This window comes from Desmodus rotundus, chromosome 5 (assembly GCF_022682495.2).
Source record: "Desmodus rotundus isolate HL8 chromosome 5, HLdesRot8A.1, whole genome shotgun sequence".
In the NCBI taxonomy this organism is placed as follows: Eukaryota; Metazoa; Chordata; class Mammalia; order Chiroptera; family Phyllostomidae; genus Desmodus; species Desmodus rotundus.
In genome coordinates this window covers 254,655-276,834 of record NC_071391.1, presented here as the reverse complement: position 1 = coordinate 276,834, position 22,180 = coordinate 254,655, and the positions used below count along the sequence as shown (strand labels likewise).

Here is a 22,180-nt window from a genome sequence, read left to right as displayed (position 1 = left end):
TTCTGAAGCCCCTCCACGTGCCCCCCGCCCTGAGGACCCCTGACCCCAGGCTGTGCGTGCCTGGCCCGCCCCTGGAGTGCGCTCCCAGTGGTACCAGGTCCACTGTGGGCCTCAGCGGCTCCCTGGTCGCCCCTCACCACCTAGCCCCTGTCCAGACCTGCTTTTTCCTTAAGATGCCAACTCGTGAGCTCCCAGAGCCTGGGCTCCACGGGAGGAAGACACAGCCTCCAGCGCCCTGATTGGCTCCAAGGCTGCTGGGACAGGTGTTCGTCTGAGGAGGTTCACAGGAGCACCGGCCTCAGACCCCCGGCCCAGCCCAAGGCTCTGAGTTTCCGTGAGTGCCCCAAGCTGATCCCTCCTTTCTGGCCGCTGGTCCTTGGAAATTCATTACAGAAAGGCTTGGACCCCGAGATGTCACATGGGTGCTGTGCTTCACACAGGAACCCTTCCCGGTGACCTGACAGTGTCCCGCCCCCTGGGGTGCAGGGACCCAGGGCTGGAGTCAGGCCGAGGGAGAGCCTGCCCCCACGCAGCCCCGGGGGACGGGCCGGTTGCCTCTCTGCAAGGTGACCCTCCTGGTTTGCCCTGGATGCCTCCTTCCGGGTTTGTCACATCCCCCCTGGAAGGGTCAGGTCCCCTTCTCTGTCCCACCGACCACCTCAATGTGAGTGTAGCAGGCGTGAGTGGCAGACCCTTTTAACTGCTCCAGCAGCCACACTGAACAAAAGCCAAAAGAACCAGGTGAGGTTTATTTTAATGGTCCATTTGATTGGAAGTAACATATCCAAAATAATATCTCCACATATAATCTTATGAGACTACTGATGACGTATTTTTGATCTTACCAAAAAAAATCTTGTTTTTGTTACCAAGCCTTCAAAATCTGAGGACACTTCTGCATTGGAATGAGCCACATTCGAGGGCCATGTAGGCCACAGTGTCCCCATGGAGCAGTGCCAGCCTTGATGCTGGGAGAGGAATGGCAGGAAGTAGGGAGGACCCCCTGTAGGCTGGCAGGCCACCAGGTGTGGCACTAACAGGACAGGGGAGGGCAGGAGGGAGGGCTGGCGGCCCTGCCCTGCCTTGCCTAGTGGTCTCTCAGGGGGTGGGAGGGCAGAGGGCAGGGTCCTGGCCCGCTGCAACTGCTGGGTGACCACAGGACGCGGGTCACACACCCCTCCCTGCTCTGACGTGCGATCTCTCCGTGGGTGCGCTGAGGCAGGAAGATAAAGTAGGTCATTTCAGGACGGCTGGGCCCTGGGGGCATTGCCTCTCCCCCAAGGCCAGGCAGGCCTGTCTCTCCCCTCCAGCCCCTGGTCCTATTCAAAAGGCTGCGGCCAAACGCCCTGGATTCGTCCCTGTGAAGCAGGGTGCAGCCAAGAAGGGGGCCCCAAACAGGGATTTGTAATGGGGTCCAGAACGGAAGGTGTCCAGGAAATATGAGAAAAATACATGTAAGATGTCCTGACCCCCACAAGCCTGAGCCAGGGGGGATGGGACACATGGAGCAGGGCCATTCAGAGCTGTTTTGGGTAGCAAGAGCTTTGCAGCTAACCCCTGGCATGGTCATTTAACATATCTATAACCTTTAACTGGTTTCATGGATGTGTTAAATAGCTGTGGCCATGCTTTGAGCCAGGGGGATGGGAGTGACTTCCACCCAAGGTGGGACTGGGAAGCAACTCCCCCTGGTTACAGAGCCTGCGTGAGAGCATGGAGATGATTGGCTCCACGCCATGGGGCCACACCTGCCCGGACTTACTGTGGCAGCCCAGTCAAGCTGGAAGAATACAGGGATGCTGGCAGGTGTAACTGATTGTGGGAGGAGTCGGAAATGGGGCTGCAGAGGAAGATGGGCGCTGGGATTTAAACCTAGGCGCTGCAGCCGTAGGAGGGAGGACCACAAGGTTTTGGGGGAGAAGGGAGAGGATCAGGCAGCTTTGGTGAAGTAAGGAGAGGGCCACAAGGTTCTGAAGTAAAAGGAGGAGGACCATGCGGTTCTGAGGGAAAGAGAAGGACCACGCGGCTTAGGCAGCAGGAGAGACTTTGCTGGGAAGACAAGGGGAGAAAGGACTCTTGCTGGTGGGCCATGAGAAGGTGCCGCATGGCTTTGGATTAACTGGAGATTGCAGCAGCCACCCAGCTGATGGTGCCGGGAGCCTGAATCACGGACTTCTTCTTTTCCTGAGACACGGTACCCCGGACTGGGCACAGGGAGAGGGAAGGACTGTGCATCTGTGGGTATTCTAGAGGACTTTAGTATCTTATTGAAGACATTAAGCCATTACTCTAAGTCTGTGTAACTTTTAAATAAACAATTCCTTTCCTTTTCACCAGTCTCTGGCATTGAGAGACGTCTTTCCTCTGGTGGCGGGCATTGTGAACCTAGCAGGTGGGCTTGGGGAGGAGGAACCTCCAGAGACAGAAAGGGGGATCCTTTCTGTAGTAATTTATTGTGAACCACCCCCGCCTGCTCTGTAACACCTGTGCGGCACACCCCCGCTGCCTCTCGTTCATCAAGTACTCACCCTCATCCACACTCACGGGGACCCTGCTGAGCTCCCAGGGGACAGGCAACAGGCAGAGGGTCCTGGGCTGCACCCACAAGGCACCCAAGCCCACCTGGAGCCTGGACCTCAGAGAGGAGGCCTGTGGCAGTGGAGGTGTGGGCTTGTGGGGTCGGGGCTCCCCCTGGGCTGGGGCGGGGGGGTCCGTGTGACCACTTGCAGGGGCCCTGCCTGGGGACAGTGAGACCTGCAGAGTCCAGGGCCTGGGGAGGGGGGAGGGAGGGGTGAGTCCAAGTTGGGAAAGATCCCTGGGGCCCACCACAGCTCTATCAATTAAGAAACGTCCAAACTTTTAAGAGTTTTTGTGAGTTTGCTTGAGCCAAACAATTGCCTAGAAGCAAAATCTCACACGATGGAGCAAATGCTCTGGGAAGTGGCCCTTTTGCACCGCACTCTATACACTACAGGCAAAGAGGAGGCCTCAGGGCGTTCCTCGACATCCACTGGTGATCGATTAGGCGGGAGAAAGCAAATTGGGTGGGGAGCCTGTGGGATTGGGTAATAGACACAACGACAGGCAGGTGCTTCTCTCCTGGAGTGGGTGCAGGGCAGTCACCAGCTAAGGACAGAGTGGGCGTCTGAGGCCTCTGTGCCCCGCCTCCGGGTTGAGGGGTCCGGAGAAGGGAGATCTGACCTTCCAGAGGTCCGTCACCACAGACGCCAAAAACAACACACAGGCTCCACTAAGAAAAAGATCGACCTTTGTCATGGAAAAACACCAGCCTGGGGGGGGGGGGACCTGGTAGGAATGCTCCTAACTGGAAAGTTTTCGTGTCAGACCCTCCTAAGTGGTTACTTTCTGTTGCTGAGTGTGCAAGGCCCCACACATGCCTCCCCGGCGTTGCAGGGTTGCCTGTGTGCCCTGTCCCTCCGGAGCACCTGGGGAGGGACCAAGTCCTGACTGAGCGGCAGGGACAGGAAACTCACTCTGAGGCCACATGCTCTCCTCCCACCCGGATGCGACGCCTGGCACAGCCAGATCGCCAGTCTGGAAACTCCAGGGCATAGACACGTCTGAGAAGTCAGAACTGCCCCAGAGAGGGAGCCCCCAAGCCCAGTGCTCACCCAGCACCTAAAAGCTCCCTGCTCAGGGCTCTGCTTCAAGAAGCTTCCACCTTCTTCACTTGAGACCACACCTGCTCCCCAAACCCAGAGATGATCAAGGAGGAACACAAGGTGGCCATCATGGGGGCGCCCCAGGGCTCAGGACCCCTGACGTCCACCGTGGTCAACATACACAGAGAGACCGCGGTGCCCGACCACATCGCATGGTCCCTGTTCAACTCCATCTACTTCAACGTCTGCTGCCTGGGCTTGGTGGCGTTCTCCTACTCCGTGAAGGTGGGTGGGTGTGTGTGAGCCCCTGCGGTTCCTCCTGCCCACAGGGCACCGGCCGCTAGGGAGCCCTTGGGTGTGCACTGACCTGTGTGTGTGCAGGTCACGCTGAGTCTGCACTGGGTGCATGGGGGTGGCACAGTCAGTCTTTCGCCCCATATCTCCAAGAAGTTCCCAACTGACCAACCCAGAAATTAGCTCTCTCAAAAAGAACAAAGGGACTCCCAAACCCGGAACCCTGGTGGGGTGAGAGGGACGGGAGGAGGTGCCAGGGACCCCTGGAGAGCCTGAGAGGCTGTGAGGGAGGGACCCCCCTGGCCCTGACCTGCCCAGGCTGAAGGGCAGGGGGAGGGGCTCTGGGCAGGGACCAGCAGGGGAGGACCTGAGTCACAGCAGCCGGCTCTCCCCAGCTCCACTCCAGGCCCCCCTCACCATCTCTTCTCCCCCAGTCCAGGGACCGGAAGATGGTGGGCGACATGATTGGGGCCCAGAGCTACGCGTCCACCGCCAAGTGCCTGAACATCGTGGCCCTGGTCCTGGGCCTCCTTGGGACCATAGGATCCATTGTTCTTCTGGTGTATGTGGTGCCAGCGGTCTATGACGCAATAGGGCGGGGAATGCAGGGCGGCAGAGGCTACTAGTCGCTGCCCCTGGCTGAGGGGCCACCCCCTCCTGGCTCTGCCACCCCCTCCTGGCTCTGCCCCCACCACCCAGCCCTTCATACAGCACATTGTACAGACCTGGCCGTCCGCACTGAACCCAATAAAGTGCACTTGGATGTGACAATGCCGACGTCCCTCTCGTATGTGGAATCTAAGGAACTCACTGACCCGACACAGGGGAGGACAGACTCAGAGGGAGTAGGCTGTGGGCTCCGGGGGCTGTTCGGGGGTGGGCAGAGGTGGGAGAGGGCATAGGGGTGGTAGATGGTAAGGGAAAGATACAGTAACAATAAACTGGTAAAAATAGAATTCAACAAAGCACAAAGGAAAGATGAAAGTAAACCCAAGGCCCACTTCTCCCTGCTCTCCTGCCCATGACTCCCCGAGGCCTCAGGTGCAGGCCGCACTCCTCTCTCACCCTCAAAAGCAGGGTGGTGTCGGCACACCTCCGCCCATCGATTCCACGGGCACAGCCGAGGTGCGAGCCGTGGGCAGGCCCTCTCTGGGGCTGCTTGTGAGTTCTGTGTGACGACCAGGAGGGGCCCTGCGTGGGGCCAGCAGCACGCACAGAACCACACTGTGCGTCCAGGGTGACAAGACGCCGAGTGGGATTTCAGAGGGAGCGACCGAGCCCTCGGCTTTCACCCGCAGCTGCACCCAGAACCAGAACCCGTGTGCCGCGCACACACGGGCCCAGGACCCGGGGCGGGGCTGGACTCGGACCCCTTCCGCTCTGGGAGGCAGAGGCGGACGCCCTGACTCAGAACGGCCATGCCACAAGGCCCTCCCACGACAACACGCCCGCAGGCTTCCGCACGCCTGCTCCCCAAACCCTTAGCGCCCCGAAGCCTGTCCGGTGAGCAGGGCAGAGCTGGAAACTCCTGTGTCCCAGCTTCTCGGCACTGCCCTCTCGGCCGGGAGCCTGCCCCGGCTCCGAGCGCTGCCGTCTTGAGATTTGGCAGGCACACAAACGTGGATTCCTTCACACTCGCAAGTTCTTGCCTGGGACAGGCGTGTGTTAAGTGCGGAATAACGGCAGGGAGCCAAGAGCTGAATGACTCAGTGCCTCCTGCACACACCCGAGAGACCCCGAAAACGGACAGCCCCAGGAAAGGTCCAAACCACCACCTGGAGTAGCATCGCCAGGGAAACGCACACCATGGGGGAGGGGGGTGGCTGGCCGGGGGCAGAGCCCACTTATGGAGAGGGACCAGGAAAAGCACAGGAAACAAGGGTGGTTAGGGTTATAGCAGCTGTCTCTGTCTCCTGCACTGACAACAGCTTCCACAGCAGACTCCCTGAAAGTGTCAAGATTTCCCCTGGGGGCAGGCATCTCCACTGCATTTCAGAGCTCCTGGCCTTTTAACAACAACAAGTCTAGAATAATCCTCATGGCAAAGAAGCGTATTTGCTAGGGAAACTGCTCCCCTTCAGGTGGGTGACTCCGACCCTGCAGAACTGTGCCCAGGGCCCATCACACTTCAGATGAGGGACCAGTGTACCTGGGCCAAGGCCTGACTCCAGTGGCTGGACTGGAAGCCCCCAGGCCCCAGCGGTTGCCTCCCCCAGCGCCTGTGTAACCTGACACGCCACCCGGGGCCGCCTCCAGAGGCACAGCCAATCCTGAATTTCACAGACTCCAGGAAAAGGAAACTTTGGGGAAACCGAAAGTAGCAAGGAGGGGAAGCGCCCACTGAGCCTACATCTTCCCTGGGTCCTGAGGACTTCCTGTCTGTTCGGGGACCATGAGCCGCAATTCCCAGCGCTTCTTCACTGGCCCCCACGCCGGAGTGCCCCCATCCTACGAGATGCTCAAGGAGGAGCACGAGGTGGCCGTGCTGGGGGCTCCCCAGATCTCAGCGCCCGTGACGACCACCGTGGTCAACATCCAGCCTGAGACTGCCGTGCCCGACCACGTCGTCTGGTCCCTGTTCAACACGCTCTTCTTCAACGTCTGCTGCCTGGGCTTCGTGGCGTTCGCCTACTCCGTGAAGGTGGGTGGGTGGGTGCGTGCGAGTCCCCAGGGTTCCTCCTGCCCACATGACTCTGGGGACTGGGGAGCCCATGGGTGTGTGCACACATGTGTGTACAGGTCACAGTGAGTCTGCACTGGGCGCATGGGGGTGGCAGGGTCAGACTTGGTGCCCTGGACTCCAAGCAGTTCCCAACTGATCATCCAGAAATTAGCTCTCTCAGAAAGCACAAAGGGACTCCGACACTCTGACACCTGGTGAAGTGAGACCTGTAAAGGAGCCAGGTCTGGTGGATGAGGAGCCCCGGGACCCCTGGAGAGGCTGAGAGGCTCTGAGGGAGGGACCCCCCTGGCCCTGACCTCCCCAGGCTCCAGGGAACAGGCAGAGGAGGGTCCTGATGTGGCTGAAGGGCAGGGGCAGGGGCTCTGGGCAGGGACCAGCAGGGGAGGACCTGAGTCACAGCAGCCGGCTCTCCCCAGCTCCACTCCAGGCCCCCCTCACCATCTCTTCTCCCCCAGTCCAGGGACCGGAAGATGGTGGGCGACGTGATTGGAGCCCAGAGCTACGCGTCCACTGCCAAGTGCCTGAACATCTGGGCCCTGGTCCTGGGCCTCCTTGGGACCATAGGATCCATTGTTCTTCTGGTGTTGGTGGTGTTGCCAGTGGTCTATCAGGCAATAACTCGGGCCTCCCCCGGATGGTGAACCTCGTCCTCCCCACCCACTGGCCTGGGGCCTCCTTGTCGTATTTGCTGGCATCATCTCTGCCATCACCATTTCTGTCATGTGACTGGCTCGCTGATAATACGGAAGAAATTTCAACATCATGAAGAGATAGGAGGCTTCTGAGGCCGTCACCCTTTCCGCAGCTGTTCACACGCTCGTGTGTCCACAACTGAACGCAATAAAGGACACGCACTGACATCCTTGTGCTTCCCCTGGGGACGGGTCCTGTGCGAGTCCCAGTCTGCCCCTGAGGCTGAGCCCACCTGCACCACATCCCACCTGCTTGCAGCCCTGGCAGTGGGGTGCAGCTTGTGCTGGGGCCTTACCTGCACCTGTCCCCCAGCTGGGAGGGATGAATGCAATAAGGTTAGGGGTGGGGTCCCACCTTCCCAGAGGTCTGAGCCCTGACCCAGGATGGCTCATTTGAGGCACGGAGGCCCTGGTCCAGGACACCCTCGTGCCTGAACACCCCCATCAGCTCCAGAAGGCTGCAGGGGACATGCCTCTGGGAGACCACAGGCCACCCGGCAAGACAGCCCCAGGTTTCCCTGCTCTTCAGGTGGAAGGAAACCCGGCCCTGACCTGGAAGGAGGCTCCCTGAGTTGGAAGTAAAGTGGTGCAGCTCAGTGGATTGAGCGCCGGCCTACCAAGCAGTGTCCCTAGTTCCATACCCAGTGGCCGCACGCACCTGGCTTGCGGGCCAGGTGTCTAGTACGAGGCTTGGAGAGGCAACCACACACTGATGTTTCTAGCCCTGTCTCCTTCCCCTCTAAATTCTTGACGGAAATAAGGTCCGTACCTGGTTCTCTCACAGCTTCCAGATGTCAGGTACTAGGGTGCAGCCCAGGGCAGACAACCAGTGGGGCAGAGGGTTGGGAGCCTGGCCGACCCAGCCAGCCCCTCCCTGTGGCCTGGGCCCCAGCTATGGACCCTCGGCACCCTCACCCACACCTCCGAACTGTCCCAACACAGACACCCACCCTGACAGGGCCCAGGGCAAACTGGCAAGGCCAGGCCTGTAGGTTCCACCCGAGGGCCCATCTCTGCCCACCCTGCCACCCAGAGGATGACACAGGCTCCCTGACACCTGGACGTCTCTGCCTCTGGCATGTCTCTGCCTCTGTCCTGACTCTTCCTGCAAAGCAAACATTCAAGTTTTCTAAGCAAAGGCCATGCAGAGGGTTTAGATAAAGGTGGGAGGGGGTGGCTGAGCAGACAGCTTCCCATGCAGGTGGCCCCATGGACCTGCTGCTGGGCCTTCTTTCCCAGAGGGGACAGGCAGGGGGGCAAAGAGAGCTGCCCAACCCTGGCTGGGCCTGTGCCTTCCAGGTTCCCGGGGGGCAGTGCCTGCGGCCCCTGCCTCCGCCAGCCGCATCCGAGTTTGCAGGTGTGAGAGACAGGGCGAGTAGACGTGGAAGAAAATTTCCTGTGCTGAAACATGCATTTCCTTGTCTGTTTTGTTCTTTCTCTTGTTTGTAGGGAAGGTGCCACGACCAGCGTGGAGTGGTGGTTCCTGAGTGGGCTCCACAGGAGATGAAGGAAAGACACAGCACAGACAGTTTAAGGAAAAGCGGGGACCAGGAGGGACACTGTCCTCTGGTGGACAGACAATGAGCCCTGAACACGGTCTCCCCGTTTATTTTGCAGGGGTTGGTTAGCGAGAGCTCACGGACGCTTTGAGAACTGGGGCGGATGCTGCAGGCGCACCTGCTCCGTTCCCGGCTGTCTAAGTGACACGTGTGTCCACTGCGAAAGTGACAGTCGCATTCAGCTGAAGCTTCCCGTCCTCTATCCCCTGTTTAACCCCTGCGGGTCCCGGCTGTTGTGCGGCTGGCTTGCTGGCTTGCTCCGCCTTGCACAGGGAAGCAGGCAAGTGCGGCTCTGTTAAGCACTGAACTTCGGCAAAGATCCAGCCATCACCGTCCCTCACAGACAGGTCACTGCAAGGTCGCTTCCCAGGGGCAGGAAGGACCCAGATCTCATCCTTGTGGTAGGGACTGGAGCATCTACAAATGCTTAGGAAGTTCACAGGCCTCAGGATAGTTATGAGGAAGAGGACCCCTTCCATGGGGGGTCCTGGAGTGTCCTGGGCCCACCGGGGCTGACACGGGGCCTTCTCCCCTCCAGGCCCCCAGGCTGGGGCAGGGTGTGGGTGGGCACCCATAGGGGCTCCAGAGGGCCTTCCTGACAGCTGAGTGCTGCAGCCCAGGTGGGTGGCTGTGAGCTGAAGCCCTTTGTGGGAGGGGCTTTGGGAATGCACAGGCCGGGCCCCACCCTGTCCTGAAGACCCAGGGCACTGGGCACTGGCAGCTGTGGGGCCCAGATGGGACGGTTCCCTGAGAGGTTAAACCAGGTCAGGTTCAGAGCACGGGAAGGGGAACAGGGCTCCCACCAGGTGACTGCGTGTAAACTGGGGCAGCAACTCAGCCTTGGGGTCATGACTGTGGGTGGGGGCTCCCAGAGGTGGGTGGCCTTGGACACTTTGATGACGAGGGAGACCTGGTTCTCCTTAGTGATGCCTACGAAGAATTGTACAGGTCGGCAAATCTGTTAGCATACAATCAAAGTTTATTAGTGATCCGTTCCCATGGAAGAGAACGGGCCTAGCCAGGGTGAGGGGTGCGGGTGGAGAGAGGCATAGGTGCAGGGCAAAGCAGGGCGGCTGAAGGACAGGGTGGCAATCCCCTGCATGGCCAGAGGCCGGGCAGCCTCAGACCTGGCGGCCAGAGCGCCAGGAGCCTGAGCCCTTTGTTCTGAGGACTTAGCTAGCTGGCGGGAGGGAGTAAAACAGTTACACATTCATGGACGGGTAAAAGTGGTGCCGGCTTTCCTGGTGGGGGGCAGGGGGCACGTGACTGCCCCAACTTAGGTGTGTGGGGGGGTCTGTCAGCCCGAATCCTCCTCTGGCTCCAGACTCATCCGTTCGTCCTGTTGTCAGACAGATGCGGGACGGGGGGCAGTCCATCCAGGTGGGGCCGTGACCCCAGGTGACCTGTGGGCTGCTGCTTCGGGCACTGTGGCCCCTGTCCCGCACTCCAGGCCCTGGGGCGACAGCAGTTTCAGGGCCTTCTTCCCCAGACGGTGGAGACGGACACGGAATTCCAAGGGCTCCCTCCTCCCGAGCTAGCACGGTGTTGGAAGTAGTGGGAGTCAGCCGAGGTTGGGGGCGTCATGCCTGCCTGTGACTCCCAAACCCGGAGCAGGGAACCTGGTCGGCAGCCCAGGCACTCGCCCTCACCTGGAACTCAACCAGTACCCTTCGGTTCTCAGGCTGGTGCGCAATCCACGGAGCCACCCCAGCCAGGGCTACAATTGCTGTTTTTAAATGAATTAATACATATTTTTAAATTAAAAAAAACAAAACAAGCAGCACACTTGCTAGTGAGAGCTCTGATCCCCTCGGGAGGGTGACTCCAGCCCTGGAGAAACGCCTCCATCACACTCCACATGAGGAGCCAGTGGACCTGGGGCAAGGCGGGTCTCTAGTGCTGGAGCCGGAAAGCCCCCCCCTCCAGGCCCTCAGCCTTCCCCCCCCCAGGGCCTGTGTAACCTGACACTGCACACTGGCCATCCTCCTCGTGCACAGCCAATCCTCAGTTTCCAGGAAGGTACAAAAGGAAACTTGGGAGAAACCGAAAGCAGCAAGGAGGGGAAGCGCCCACTGAGCTCACCTCATTCCCGGGTCCTGTGGACACCCGCTCTGTTAGGGACCATGAGCCGCAGTTCCCAGCCCTGCTTCACTGGCCGCCACGCTGCGGTCCCCCCATCCTATGATGTGGCCAAGGAGGAGCACGAGGTGGCCGTGCTGGGGGCTCCCCAGATCTCAGCGCCCGTGACGACCACCGTGGTCAACATCCGGCCTGAGACCGCTGTGCCTGACCACGTCGTCTGGTCCCTGTTCAACACGCTCTTCTTCAACGTCTGCTGCCTGGGCTTCGTGGCGTTCGCCTACTCCGTGAAGGTGGGTGGGTGCCTGTGGGCCTGTCAGGAGAGTGGGTTTGAGCTCTGGGGTCTGCTGCCCCGATGGCCCGTGATGGGGGAGCCCTTCTGCTTGTGCATGTGGGTGTGCAGGCCGCAAGGAGGCAAGTCCCCACCAACCAGCCCAGTAACATCCCTCAGTCTCACATGTAACCCCAGGGCTCTGTCAGAAAGGACAAAGGGACTCCCACACCCTGATCCCTGGTGGGATGTGGCCAGCAGAGGGGGCAGAGCAGGGAAGGAGGCGCCCAGGGACCCCAGGAGAGCCTGAGAGCCTGTGAGGGAGGGACCCCCCTGGCCCTGACCTGCCCAGGCTGAAGGGCAGGGGGAGGGGCTCTGGGCAGGGACCAGCAGGGGAGGACCTGAGTCACAGCAGCCGGCTCTCCCCAGCTCCACTCCAGGCCCCCCTCACCATCTCTTCTCCCCCAGTCTAGGGACCGCAAGATGGTGGGCGACATGATTGGGGCCCAGAACTACGCGTCCACCGCCAAGTGCCTGAACATCGTGGCCCTGGTCCTGGGCCTCCTTGGGACCATAGGATCCATTGTTCTTCTGGTGTATGTGGTGCCAGCGGTCTATGACGCAATAGGGCGGGGCATGCAGGGCGGCAGAGGCTACTAGTTTTCATCTCCGTCATGGTAATTTTCATCACATGACTGGCTCGCTGATGATATGGAAGAAGTTTGTACACTGAAGACTTAGGAGGCTACTGAGGCTGTCACCCTTCCCACTGGTGTTTTTAAGCACGTGTGTCTACTACTGAAATCAATAAACGACATTCCTGTATAATGTTGTATTTTTACCTGGGAAGGGGACTTGTGGGATCCCCAGCCTGACGGTGAAACTGCGCCCACACACCCATCGGTCAGCAGGGGCCGCGGTGCGCGGCGCGAAGCGGTGGGTCTTTCCTCTGTGCAGGAACAGATTTTCTTGCTCTCCCGTCGCTCGACCTAAGGGCCATAACCTGGCTAGGCAGCGTCCGTAGTACCCCGGCCTCCCCGTCTCTCTCCTTGTCCCCCTGCTCGTAAAACGGGAAGAGAACTCTCTCTCCAAAAGCTGCGGAGGGAAACACCAGCAAAGCCTCTACCTTTCAGCCCCGCCCACGCGTGCTGGCCCCGCCCACACTCTCCAGTCCCGACGCGCTTCTCCCATTGGGCCCTTCACGAAATTCGTTCCGCGCATTCCGCTCCAGCAACACCCATTTGCGCCCACCGTTGCTCCTGACCGGTCCACCCGGTGCCAGCCAATCCGAGTCGTCCAGGCTCCGACCTGCCAGTGCTCCGCGGACACCTGGCGCTCGGCCACCAAACACCGGGTACTCACTCGGACTATCGCCGTCCGGCGACGCCCACCACCTCCAGTCCCGCCCACGCGCTCCGAACCCTGACTCCGGCTCAGTCCTGCGCTGCTCCGCCCATTTCCTGCCACGCCCACCTGCTGGGTCTGGTCCCACCATCCGGTTCACGCAGCTCTCTGAACCCAGGCCCGCAATCCACCCCACCCACCACCCTGGAAACGCCCACCTGGGTGGAGGTGACGCCTGGTCCACCCACATTCCAGACGCAGATGCTGGGGCGGCTCCCAGAACTCCGGGAGCTCGGGGCCGAGCCCTCGGGAGCCCAGCGGTCAGGACCCAGGACCTTCCCGAAGGGCCTGCACTGCGCCTGCGTGAAACCTCAGGCGCTGGTGTAATTTTCTCAAATCTCACGAGCACGGTTGGTCTTCTGGCTGCACGGTCTCCCGCCTAGCGCCGCCTACGTCCCAAGTCACAGCCGCTCAGATGCGGGCAGCTCAGTGCTGAGCGCTCTTCCTGACCGGTGCCCGGCAGTGGACGTACCACCCACCCTGGCCTCCGGGGCCTGTCAACGTATTGGCGCCCCTCTCGTGTCCCGCCAGGAGCAAATTCTCTGACCCAGAGCAACAGGTCCACCAGCGTCCCCTCCTGCAGGACCCCTTCCCAGGGCTTGACCCCGTCTTGCTCATACTTCGGATCCCTGGGGACAGGGTGCCCTTGCGCTAGGCAAGGCCCACCACAGACACAGCCCAGGCCTCGTCTGGCCCCGGAGTCAGGGCACCACAGGGGCTGCCACGGGGAGGGACAGAGGAGTCCTGGATCGCGAGTGGGTGCTGGGACCAAACAAGAACCCAGCAGGAAGACCTGTTGACCACAGACCAGCGCCCCACAGATGGAGCCCAGGCACACCCAGGTCCCCAAAGGGCAAGGTTCCTGTGGAGAAGAGTTCACCTCCCAGAGACTAGCCTCTGCCCCCTGGGACTTCCCCAGTCTCTCCTGACTATTCAGGGCCTGGGGGCAGAGAACCGGTCAAGCTGAGGACAGCCCCAGGCCCATGTGCATCAGCCACCCTGGCAAAGGCTCCCACCCCAGTGTGAAGTCCTATGGCTTATCCAAGGGATCCGGACACTCCACTGCCTGCCAGAGTTAGTGCGCCGCTGTTGGGGACAGAAAGGAGGTGGGGGTGAGGGTGTGGAGGGTCCACAGCAGGGGCCCTGGGCACAGGGAGGAAGGGGCAGTCTGGGCTGGCCCAACTCCTAACACTCCTGTCCCGCTGGTAACCGCTGGGTCTGCCCTGGGCCACCCCTTAGTGCCCGACATCTGGGAGCCTTGAGAGAAAGTGGTTCGGAGCTTATTTCCAGCTCTGGAAGCTCACTTCCAGGTCAGGGCTGGGTTTCTCTTCCACCTAAAGAGAAGGGAAACCCGGGGCTGCCTCGCCAGGTGGCCTGTGGCCTCCCGAACATATGTCCCCTGCAGCCTTCTGGAGCTGATAGGGGCCTTGGGGGCAGAGGGTGTTCTGGACCAGGGCCTCTGTGCCTGAAATGAGCCATCCTGGGTCAGGGCTCAGACCTCTGGGAAGGAGAGACCCCCACCCCTAGCTTTTCCCTTTGTTGCCCCAGCTGGGTCCGGGTGCAGGTAAGGCCCCAGCACAAGCTCCACCCCACAGCCAGGGCAGCAAGCAGGTGGGAGGGGGTGCGGGGTGGGCTCAGCCCCAGGGGCAGACTGGGACTCTCACAGGACCCCTCCCCAGGGGAAGCACAAGGCTGTCCGTGCGTGTCCTTTATTGCGTTCAGTTGTGGACACACGAGCGTGTGAACAGCTGTGGGAAGGGTGACGGCCTCAGATGCCTCCTATCTCTTCATGATGTTGAAATTTCTTCCGTATTATCAGCGAGCCAGTCAAATGACAGAAATGGCGATGGCAGAGATGATGCCAGCAAATACGACAAGGAGGCCCCAGGCCAGTGGGTGGGGAGGACGAGGTTCACCAGCCGGAGGTGGCCCGAGCTATTGCCTGATAGACCACTGGCAACACCACCAACACCAGAAGAACAATGGATCCTATGGTCCCAAGGAGGCCCAGGACCAGGGCCCAGATGTTCAGGCACTTGGCGGTGGACGCGTAGCTCTGGGCTCCAATCACGTCGCCCACCATCTTCCGGTCCCTGGACTGGGGGAGAAGAGATGGTGAGGGGGCCTGGAGTGGAGCTGGGGAGAGCCGGCTGCTGTGACTCAGGTCCTCCCCTGCTGGTCCCTGCCCAGAACCCCTGCCCCTGCCCTTCAGCCACATCAGGACCCTCCTCTGCCTGTTCCCTGGAGCCTGGGGAGGTCAGGGCCAGGGGGGTCCCTCCCTCAGAGCCTCTTTGGGGGTCCCAGGGCTCCTCCTCCCCTTCCCCTCACCCCACCAGGGATCAGGGTGTGGCAGTCCCTTTATTCTTTCTGAGAGAGCTAATTTCTGGATGGTCAGTAGGGAATTGCTTGGAGTCCTGCAGACCAAGGCTGACCCTGCCACCCCCATGCACCCGGTATAGACTCACTGTGACTTGTACACACACTTGTGTACACACTCGCAATGCCTCCCCAGTCTCCAGGGCAGTGTGGGCAGGACCCATGTGGGCTCACACACACCAACCCACCTTCACGGAAAAGGCGAACGCCACAAAGCCCAGGCAGCAGAAGTTGAAGAAGAGCGTGTTGAACAGGGACCAGACTATGTGGTCGGGCACCGCGGTCTCTGTGTGGATGTTGACCACGGTGGACATCACGGGTCCTGAACCCTGGGGCGCCCCCATGATGGCCACCTCGTGTTCCTCCTTGATCATCTCTGGGTTTGGGGAGCAGGTGTGGTCTCAAGTGAAGAAGGTGGAAGCTTCCTGAAGCAGAGCCCTGAACAGGGAGCTTTTAGGTGCAGGGACAGTGCTCGGGGCCCCTCCCTTTCCGGGGTAGTTCTGATTTTTCAGAAGTGTCTATTTACTGAGGTTTTCAAAATTGGTGATTTCACTGCACTCGAGAAAGTGGGAAAAACCCACACTGTGAGTTGGCGGAAGAACAAGAGTGCAGGGGAGCCTGCAGCCTAAGGGCTGCTTCCTGTCCCTGTCACTCAGGGCAGCTCTGTGGCTCCTTCAGGGCTGTGGTGGGCCCTGGGGGCTTTCTCCCTCCTGGAGGCACCCCTCCCTTCCCCCTCCCCAGGCCCTGGACTCTGCAGGTCTCCCTGTCCCCAGGCAGGGCCCCTGCAAGTGGCCACACAGACCCCCGCCCCAGCCCAGGGGGAGCCCCGCCCCCACAGCCCACACCTCTGCTGTCACAGGCCTCCTCTCTGAGGTCCAGACTCCAGATGGGGTTGGGTGCCTCGTGGGTGCAGACCAGGACCCTCTGCCTGTTGCCTGTCCCCTGGGAGCTCAGCAGGGTCCCTGTGAGGCAGGACACGTGCAGACATAGGAGGCAGCTGTGGTGGGACAGGGCACCTGGCTGCGTCCTGGAAGCACAGGGTGGCCGGCTGTGCAAGCCCCTGGTGCTCCTCCCTCCTGCCCCTTGTGGGGCAGAGGTGTTGTGGGGCGGTCACGGGACAAGATCGAGGTGGCAGGATGAGTCCCGACTCTGGCCCGGGCCCCCTTCTCAGGGAGAGTGCAGAGCTGCCTCAGGACCCTGCTCTTTGGAGATGAAGAGGTTGAGTTGTGCTGGTGGCCATCTGCAGGTCTCACCTGCGAGGAGGAGGGAGCAGGATGCCGGTGGCCCAGGCCTGGACTGTCCCTCAGGACCGTGGCCCTCACTCTGGCAGCCCAGCTGGGTCGAGGCTCCAGACCCGTGTCCCGGTGCCCCATGGCTCCCTTGCGTTCCAGAGGCCGGAGTCTCCAGTGCTGGGCCTTCCCGCAGCTTCCGGGTTCTGGTCCCGTGGACATCTGTCTTGTGTCCCCTCACAGGGCAGCAGCCACTGCCCGCAGGTGGCACCTGCCGCCCATGTGCACGTGATGTCGTGCTGTGGAAGGAGCTGGTGTGGCTGTGTGTTCCTCTGGACCCACCAACACAGGGGCTGGCCCGATGGGCGGAGCCAGGGCACACTGGGCAGTCCTGGGCGTGGAGGGTGAGCCCCACCCCTGGTGGTCTGGGGACCCGTCACGGGGTTGGGGCCAAGCTGACAGGGTCGAGGTGGGCTGCACAGGCCCATGCCTGGGGACGACCCGCCCACCTGGCAGTGGCAGCTTCCAGCCACCAGCAGACCGCACCTGTCAGTGGCTGCAGCTCAGCCTGGTGCCGCTTTCCACCCCGAAGCTGCTGAAGGGGATGGGAGTGGCTTCGGAGCAGGTCACAGTGATGTGAGGTGAAGAGGTGGCCACGTAGCCTGTGTGATTCACGTAACTTACAGGTTATGATTTAGGTATTTTTCATGAACACAAGTATTTATCGAGGGCCAACCTCAGTAAACAGGAGACAGCGGAACAAGGCCTGAACAAGCCTGAGGTTGGGGTGGAGTCGGCCTTTCTCCGCCAGACCTGTCTGTGACCAGCCCCCAGGCAGCCCCCGGCCCCCGGAGGGGTGTCTGGGGAACCGCGAGGGTGATGCGGAGCACATGTGCACCCGGGCCCGCAGGCCCTGGTCGAGCTGAGCCCGGGACGGCGTCCAGCCTGTGTGTGGGGGTGCCCGGGCTTCTGCTGCGCCTGCCTGTGGGGACCAGCGCGGGCACCGGCCCGCGCACGGCTGCTCTGGTCTGTGTCCGACAAGTACTCAGCCGGTGTGTATGTGCACTTCTCCCAGACGGGCCAGAGACAGGTCAGCCGTCTGATCTCTGGGGCCTCTGGGGTGCAGGGGCTCGACAGGTGTCCCCTTCCTGACACTGACTTTGCCTGTGTGATGCAGATGTGGGACACTCCTGGCCACCTGTGTGGCAGCCTCAGTTTCGAGACGAGGCGGGAGCCATGCACCACCCTGAGCGGCCTCATCCATGACCACGAGGACACTGCAGGACACCTGCAGGGGAGGGTTCATGGGCGCCTGGGGTGGGGCCGGGCCCGCCAAGCACTTTCTGACCCTGTTGTCGCTGCAGTGTGGGGGCCACCTTGACCCTGTGACCTGGAGCCCTCTGACCCAGGAACAGCTCCCCCCCAGCCCAGCCATGAAACAGGTCACTGATGGACTCACCTCCTAGAAGGGCTGGGTGCAGGGCCCCGGAGACAGGGCGGGGGGAGGGCCCCCCGTCCCACATTGCCCAGCCCGGCAGGTCTCAGGGGCAGCAGTCCACAGCTCCTGTACAGAGTTCGCGTCCTGGACCCCAACTCTGGTGTCCGCCTCCCGTCTGCCATTGCCGGGAGGATGTGAGCCCTCCCACTCCCGGCCCCAGCCCCCTTCTGGCCCAGAACCAGCAGGCTAGGGTGGTGAGACTGGGGCCGGCTGCCCTCTAGGGCCCACTGAGGGAGGGGCAGATGGAGACCCTGGCATTGAGGTGGAGCATGGCGTGCCATCATTGGCCACCAGACGGGTGGGGCATTCGAGGCCCGTGCAGATGGTGTCAGGGCTGGGTAGCATCCCGGAGCCAGGCCAGAGTTGTCTTGTTGGGGTGAGACGCACGTGTCTTCTTGGGGTATGGGAACCAGCGCTTGAGACTGCAGATGCCTTCTGAGATTCCGGCCCAGGCCCGTGGAAGGGCGCCCCAGGGATGGTTCCTGTGAGCCCAAGTGTGTGGGTATGGGGTGCATGCCCAAAAGGGTGATGCCCATTCAGTGAAGTTGTCCCCAAAGAAGCAGAGGGTGTCATTGCCCAGGGAGGTGGCTTCCCGGGGATGCAGCCGCTGCTCCACCTCCTCCTGGAAAAGCAGGTGCACTTGCTGGTGGGAGCAGCAGGTTTCAGGTGTCCACGCGGCTCCAGAAGGAGGCTGGCAGCCTTTCGGGGGAACACAGAGGCCGGTGCCCTGCTGTGCGGTGCTCATCTCCCTCCATGGCCTCCAGCCACAGGCCGAGGCTGAGGCTGCTGCCTGTGGGCAGCGCCGGTCAACGGCCCGGCTGCCTCGTCCCCCACCACCTGGCGCCACTCACTGCCCTCAGTCCGGGGCCGGCAGGGCAGGAGCCAGCAGCATCCAGAGAACAGCGGCAAGAGAGGACGCACCCTCGGCGCCATGAGCCAGCCCCCCCCAATTTAATTATTTTTAAAGATTTTATTCATTTTTTTGAAAGAGGGAAAGGGAGAAAGAAAGGGAGGGAAACATCGCTGTGAGAGAGAAACATTGATTAGTTGCCTCCCATACGCACCCAAGCCAGGGACTGAACCTGCAACACAGCCACGTGCCCCGACCTGGAATCAAACTGGCGACCTTTCACTTTGCGGGCGATGCCCAGCCCACTGAGCCACACAGTTAGGGCACGACTTAGATTTTCAATCTGTTGACGCCGCACCACAGCAACGCCACGGGTGCCGTGCATAATGGAGTGGCGGTCGGTGCACCTGAGGTGTGTCTGCCTTCAGGGGCCCCAGCCCGGGGCAGGGCCCTCCGCCACCAGTCTGCTTCCTGTTTGCGGCACTTTCCTGTTCGGGGCAGTTCATAGAGGTGGAGTCCCACCGTGCGTGTGGCCTTGTGTTCCTCTCGCATGTCACCGAATGTCATGTTTTCAAAGTCCATCCGTGCAGCAGCTGGGTGAGGCCTGCATCCTTTTATGGCCGGCTGGCACTGTGTGGCAAGGTCACGCCACCGAGCTTTCTGTCCATGGGTGCGCACGTGGGCTCTCCCACGTCTCGGCGATTCTGTACAATGCTGCTAGAAGCATTCAAGCGCCAGCCTTTGTGGGGGCGAGTGCTTTACTTCTCCGCCCTGCACAACCAGCAGTGGCGTGAACGGGCCTCGCGGTGAGTCTGTTTGGCTCCTCAAGGAACCGCCGGCTGCTGCCCACTGCAGCCACGCCGTTTACATTCCCTCCAGCAGCCATGACAGTCTCAGTTCCTCCTGGTCCTTGCCAGCTCTCGCAGCTGCCCCTCATTGTCCGGGTATCTCGTGCCTTCGCTTGGGGACCAGCAGGGCTGAGCTCCTTCTAGGGGGCTCGCAGGCGGCTGCGTGTCTGGGACTGGCAGCGCGAGTCCTCCGTCCGTCCCCTCCTGGGCGGTCCTGGCTGTGCCTGTCGCACCGTAGTGGTCGGCCCCATTCCGAACCCTGAACCCTGCCGCACCCGCGAACGGCAACGCTCCTCTGTCAACTCTGCACCCTCCAGTGTCCTCTCAGGCCCAACCGTTTCTGATTCGCCGAAGTGCGAGTTCCCTCTTGTTGCTTCCATCACAAAGAAAGAAGCTGTTGCCTCATCCAAGGTCACACAGGGTCACACCTACATTTCTTTCTATCGCTTTTACTTCTTCTATTAGGTCTGGGATCCATTCTGAGTTAGTTTTTGCGTGACTTGTGAGGCAATGGCCCAACATCCTTCCTTCCCGTGGGGCCATCCAGCTGCCTCAGCACGTTCCTGAGCTTCTCCACCCCTTGTGGGAAATGAGTTGACCCAGAAGAACGGATTCATTCCTGGGCCCTAAATCCACCCTCAGGGCCATCTGCCTGGCCTCATGACTGGCCACTGCAGCTCAGAGGTCCGGGAGTGGGGCATTCCGTACGCATTTTGGGGTGAGCTTATCCATTTCTTTGTCTCTCTCTTTTTACGAGTTCTACTTACTTGTCTTTAGAGAGAGGGGAAGGTAGGGACAAGGAGACGGGGACACACATCGGTGAGTGAGAAACGCATCCTGCAGTGCCAAACGGGGACCTGGCCCACCACCGGGACGCGCGCCCTGACGGAGAATCGAGCCAGTGACATTTCACCTTGCAGGAGGGCGCCGGACCCACTGAGCCTCGCCGGCTTATCCATTTCTGAAAGCGAAACCAACGGGGGTTCAGCAGTGGCTGCGCCTCGGGCAGAACCATGAGCACGAGACCCGAGACGCCTTTCTGCTCCCCTCATGGGACTGTGTAGGTTGCAACGCTGATGTGATCAATTTCTTACTAGTTTTATCTTTTGATACCATTGTAGATGAAATTTCTCCCTTCAGGATATCACTGGGTTACTCATTGCTAGGGATTTGGATGTGCTGATTTTGTCACCTGCCACATGCGTTAGTTCCAATCAAATGGACCATTAAAATAAACCTCACCTGGTTCTTTTGGCTTTTGTTCAGTGTGGCTACTGGAGCAGTTAAAAGGGTCTGCCACTCACGCCTGCTACACTCACATTGAGGTGATCGGTGGGACAGAGAAGGGGACCTGATCCTTCCAGGGGGGATGTGACAGGGTCACCTTGCAGAGAGGCAACCGGCCCGTCCCCCGGGGCTGCGTGGGGGCAGGCTCTCCCTCGGCCTGACTCCAGCCCTGGGTCCCTGCACCCCAGGGGGCGGGACACCGTCAGGTCACCAGGAAGGGTTCCTGTGTGAAGCACAGCACCCATGTGACATCTCGGGGTCCAAGCCTTTCTGTAATGAATTTCCAAGGACCAGCGGCCAGAAAGGAGGGATCAGCTTGGGGCACTCACGGAAACTCAGAGCCTTGGGCTGGGCCGGGGGTCTGAGGCCGGTGCTCCTGTGAACCTCCTCAGACGAACACCTGTCCCAGCAGCCTTGGAGCCAATCAGGGCGCTGGAGGCTGTGTCTTCCTCCCGTGGAGCCCAGGCTCTGGGAGCTCACGAGTTGGCATCTTAAGGAAAAAGCAGGTCTGGACAGGGGCTAGGTGGTGAGGGGCGACCAGGGAGCCGCTGAGGCCCACAGTGGACCTGGTACCACTGGGAGCGCACTCCAGGGGCGGGCCAGGCACGCACAGCCTGGGGTCAGGGGTCCTCAGGGCAGGGGGGGGGGCACGTGGAGGGGCTTCAGAACTGTCAGCAGGGCTGCCAGGCAGCCCAGCTCCCAAACTGTCAGGACCAGGTGTCTGAGCCCCTGCATCATGCCTGAGCTCCCCACCTATCCTTGCTCTCCCCAGCAGGGGGCCTGGGGGTCTCCCCTGCTGTCAGTTCCCTGCCTGACTGTGGGGAGCAGGGTACCCCTGCTGAGCTTCCTGGACCTGGGTGTGCGGGTTGTGCTGGCGGCCTGACCCCCCCTGTCCTGGAAGCCACTCCCTGCCTGGGCGTCCTCACGTCGGAGCCTGCAGCCGGCTCCCTCCTGCTCAGAAGCTTTTCCCGGCAGGACCACAGTGTCCCATGAGTCACGTTCCCAGCATTTCTGCTGGCTGTAGCCTGGGGCTCTCAGAGTCTGTGTTAGGTGCTTGGAGTCCGTCCTCCCTGGGGATGTGACAAACGGACAGCAAAGGGCACAGGTCGGAAAAGTAGAGCCTCACCCACGGCTAACCTGCGAGGCCTGAGAAATGAGCTGCCGTGACTCACGCGAGTGCACGCCCATGTCCTGGGGGCGGCTGCCACCCTCTGGGCACCGCACTTCCCTCCCCTCCGATGTCAGCCCTGTCCTGACCTCCTGTGAGCCCTCGGGGCTGAGTCCTCTCACCTAGCAGCACGGGCGGGGGGGGGGCGGGGGGCTCGCCAGGCTCCCCTGTGAGCACTGCTCAGCGAACACACTGTGGCCCCCCTGCACGGCGGGTCGACTCCATGGGTGGCACTGCTGCTGGCAAGAGCACCTTGAGCGAGGCTGTGCTGGGAGCATCGGTGCCTCTGGCTCTCCTGCGGGAACTTGCGTTTCTGTGG

General features: G+C 61.1%; 4 protein-coding genes and 1 long non-coding RNA gene across 7 annotated transcripts; 3 read left to right on the top strand and 2 right to left on the bottom strand.

Moving 5' to 3' along the window:
* Positions 1-3,377: 3,377 nt before the first annotated feature.
* Positions 3,378-4,712, top strand: LOC112317240 (interferon-induced transmembrane protein 1-like). Its single transcript, XM_024574314.4, has 2 exons — positions 3,378-3,908; positions 4,352-4,712. Exons 1-2 carry the CDS (start codon positions 3,723-3,725, stop codon positions 4,541-4,543), a joined length of 378 nt encoding a protein of 125 aa, XP_024430082.2. The 5' UTR covers positions 3,378-3,722; the 3' UTR covers positions 4,544-4,712.
* A 1,505-nt stretch (positions 4,713-6,217) lies between these two features.
* Positions 6,218-7,460, top strand: LOC112317068 (interferon-induced transmembrane protein 3). Its single transcript, XM_053923609.2, has 2 exons — positions 6,218-6,558; positions 7,056-7,460. The coding sequence occupies exons 1-2, from the start codon at positions 6,310-6,312 to the stop codon at positions 7,239-7,241; spliced, it is 435 nt and encodes a 144-aa protein (XP_053779584.1). The 5' UTR covers positions 6,218-6,309; the 3' UTR covers positions 7,242-7,460.
* A 2,224-nt stretch (positions 7,461-9,684) lies between these two features.
* Positions 9,685-12,610, bottom strand: LOC128780800 (uncharacterized). 3 transcript variants are annotated; one of them, XR_011651176.1, is made up of 4 exons: positions 12,453-12,610; positions 12,044-12,190; positions 10,934-11,243; positions 9,697-10,577 (listed from the first exon to the last, which is right to left on the bottom strand). It is a non-coding gene; the product is annotated as an uncharacterized lncRNA (long non-coding RNA). The 3 variants fall into 3 exon arrangements; XR_011651175.1 differs by having other exon boundaries at positions 9,702-10,577; positions 12,044-12,258; positions 12,453-12,543; XR_011651174.1 differs by lacking the exon at positions 12,453-12,610 and having other exon boundaries at positions 9,685-10,577; positions 12,044-12,321.
* On the top strand, positions 10,975-12,010 carry LOC112317065 (interferon-induced transmembrane protein 1). The gene is made up of 2 exons (XM_024574053.4): positions 10,975-11,223; positions 11,670-12,010. The coding sequence occupies exons 1-2, from the start codon at positions 10,975-10,977 to the stop codon at positions 11,859-11,861; spliced, it is 441 nt and encodes a 146-aa protein (XP_024429821.2). The 3' UTR covers positions 11,862-12,010.
* A 1,690-nt stretch (positions 12,611-14,300) lies between the features above and the next one.
* On the bottom strand, positions 14,301-15,440 carry LOC112317449 (interferon-induced transmembrane protein 1-like). Its single transcript, XM_024574560.4, has 2 exons — positions 15,170-15,440; positions 14,301-14,703 (listed from the first exon to the last, which is right to left on the bottom strand). Exons 1-2 carry the CDS (start codon positions 15,353-15,355, stop codon positions 14,518-14,520), a joined length of 372 nt encoding a protein of 123 aa, XP_024430328.2. The 5' UTR covers positions 15,356-15,440; the 3' UTR covers positions 14,301-14,517.
* Between the last annotated feature and the right edge of the window lie 6,740 nt (positions 15,441-22,180).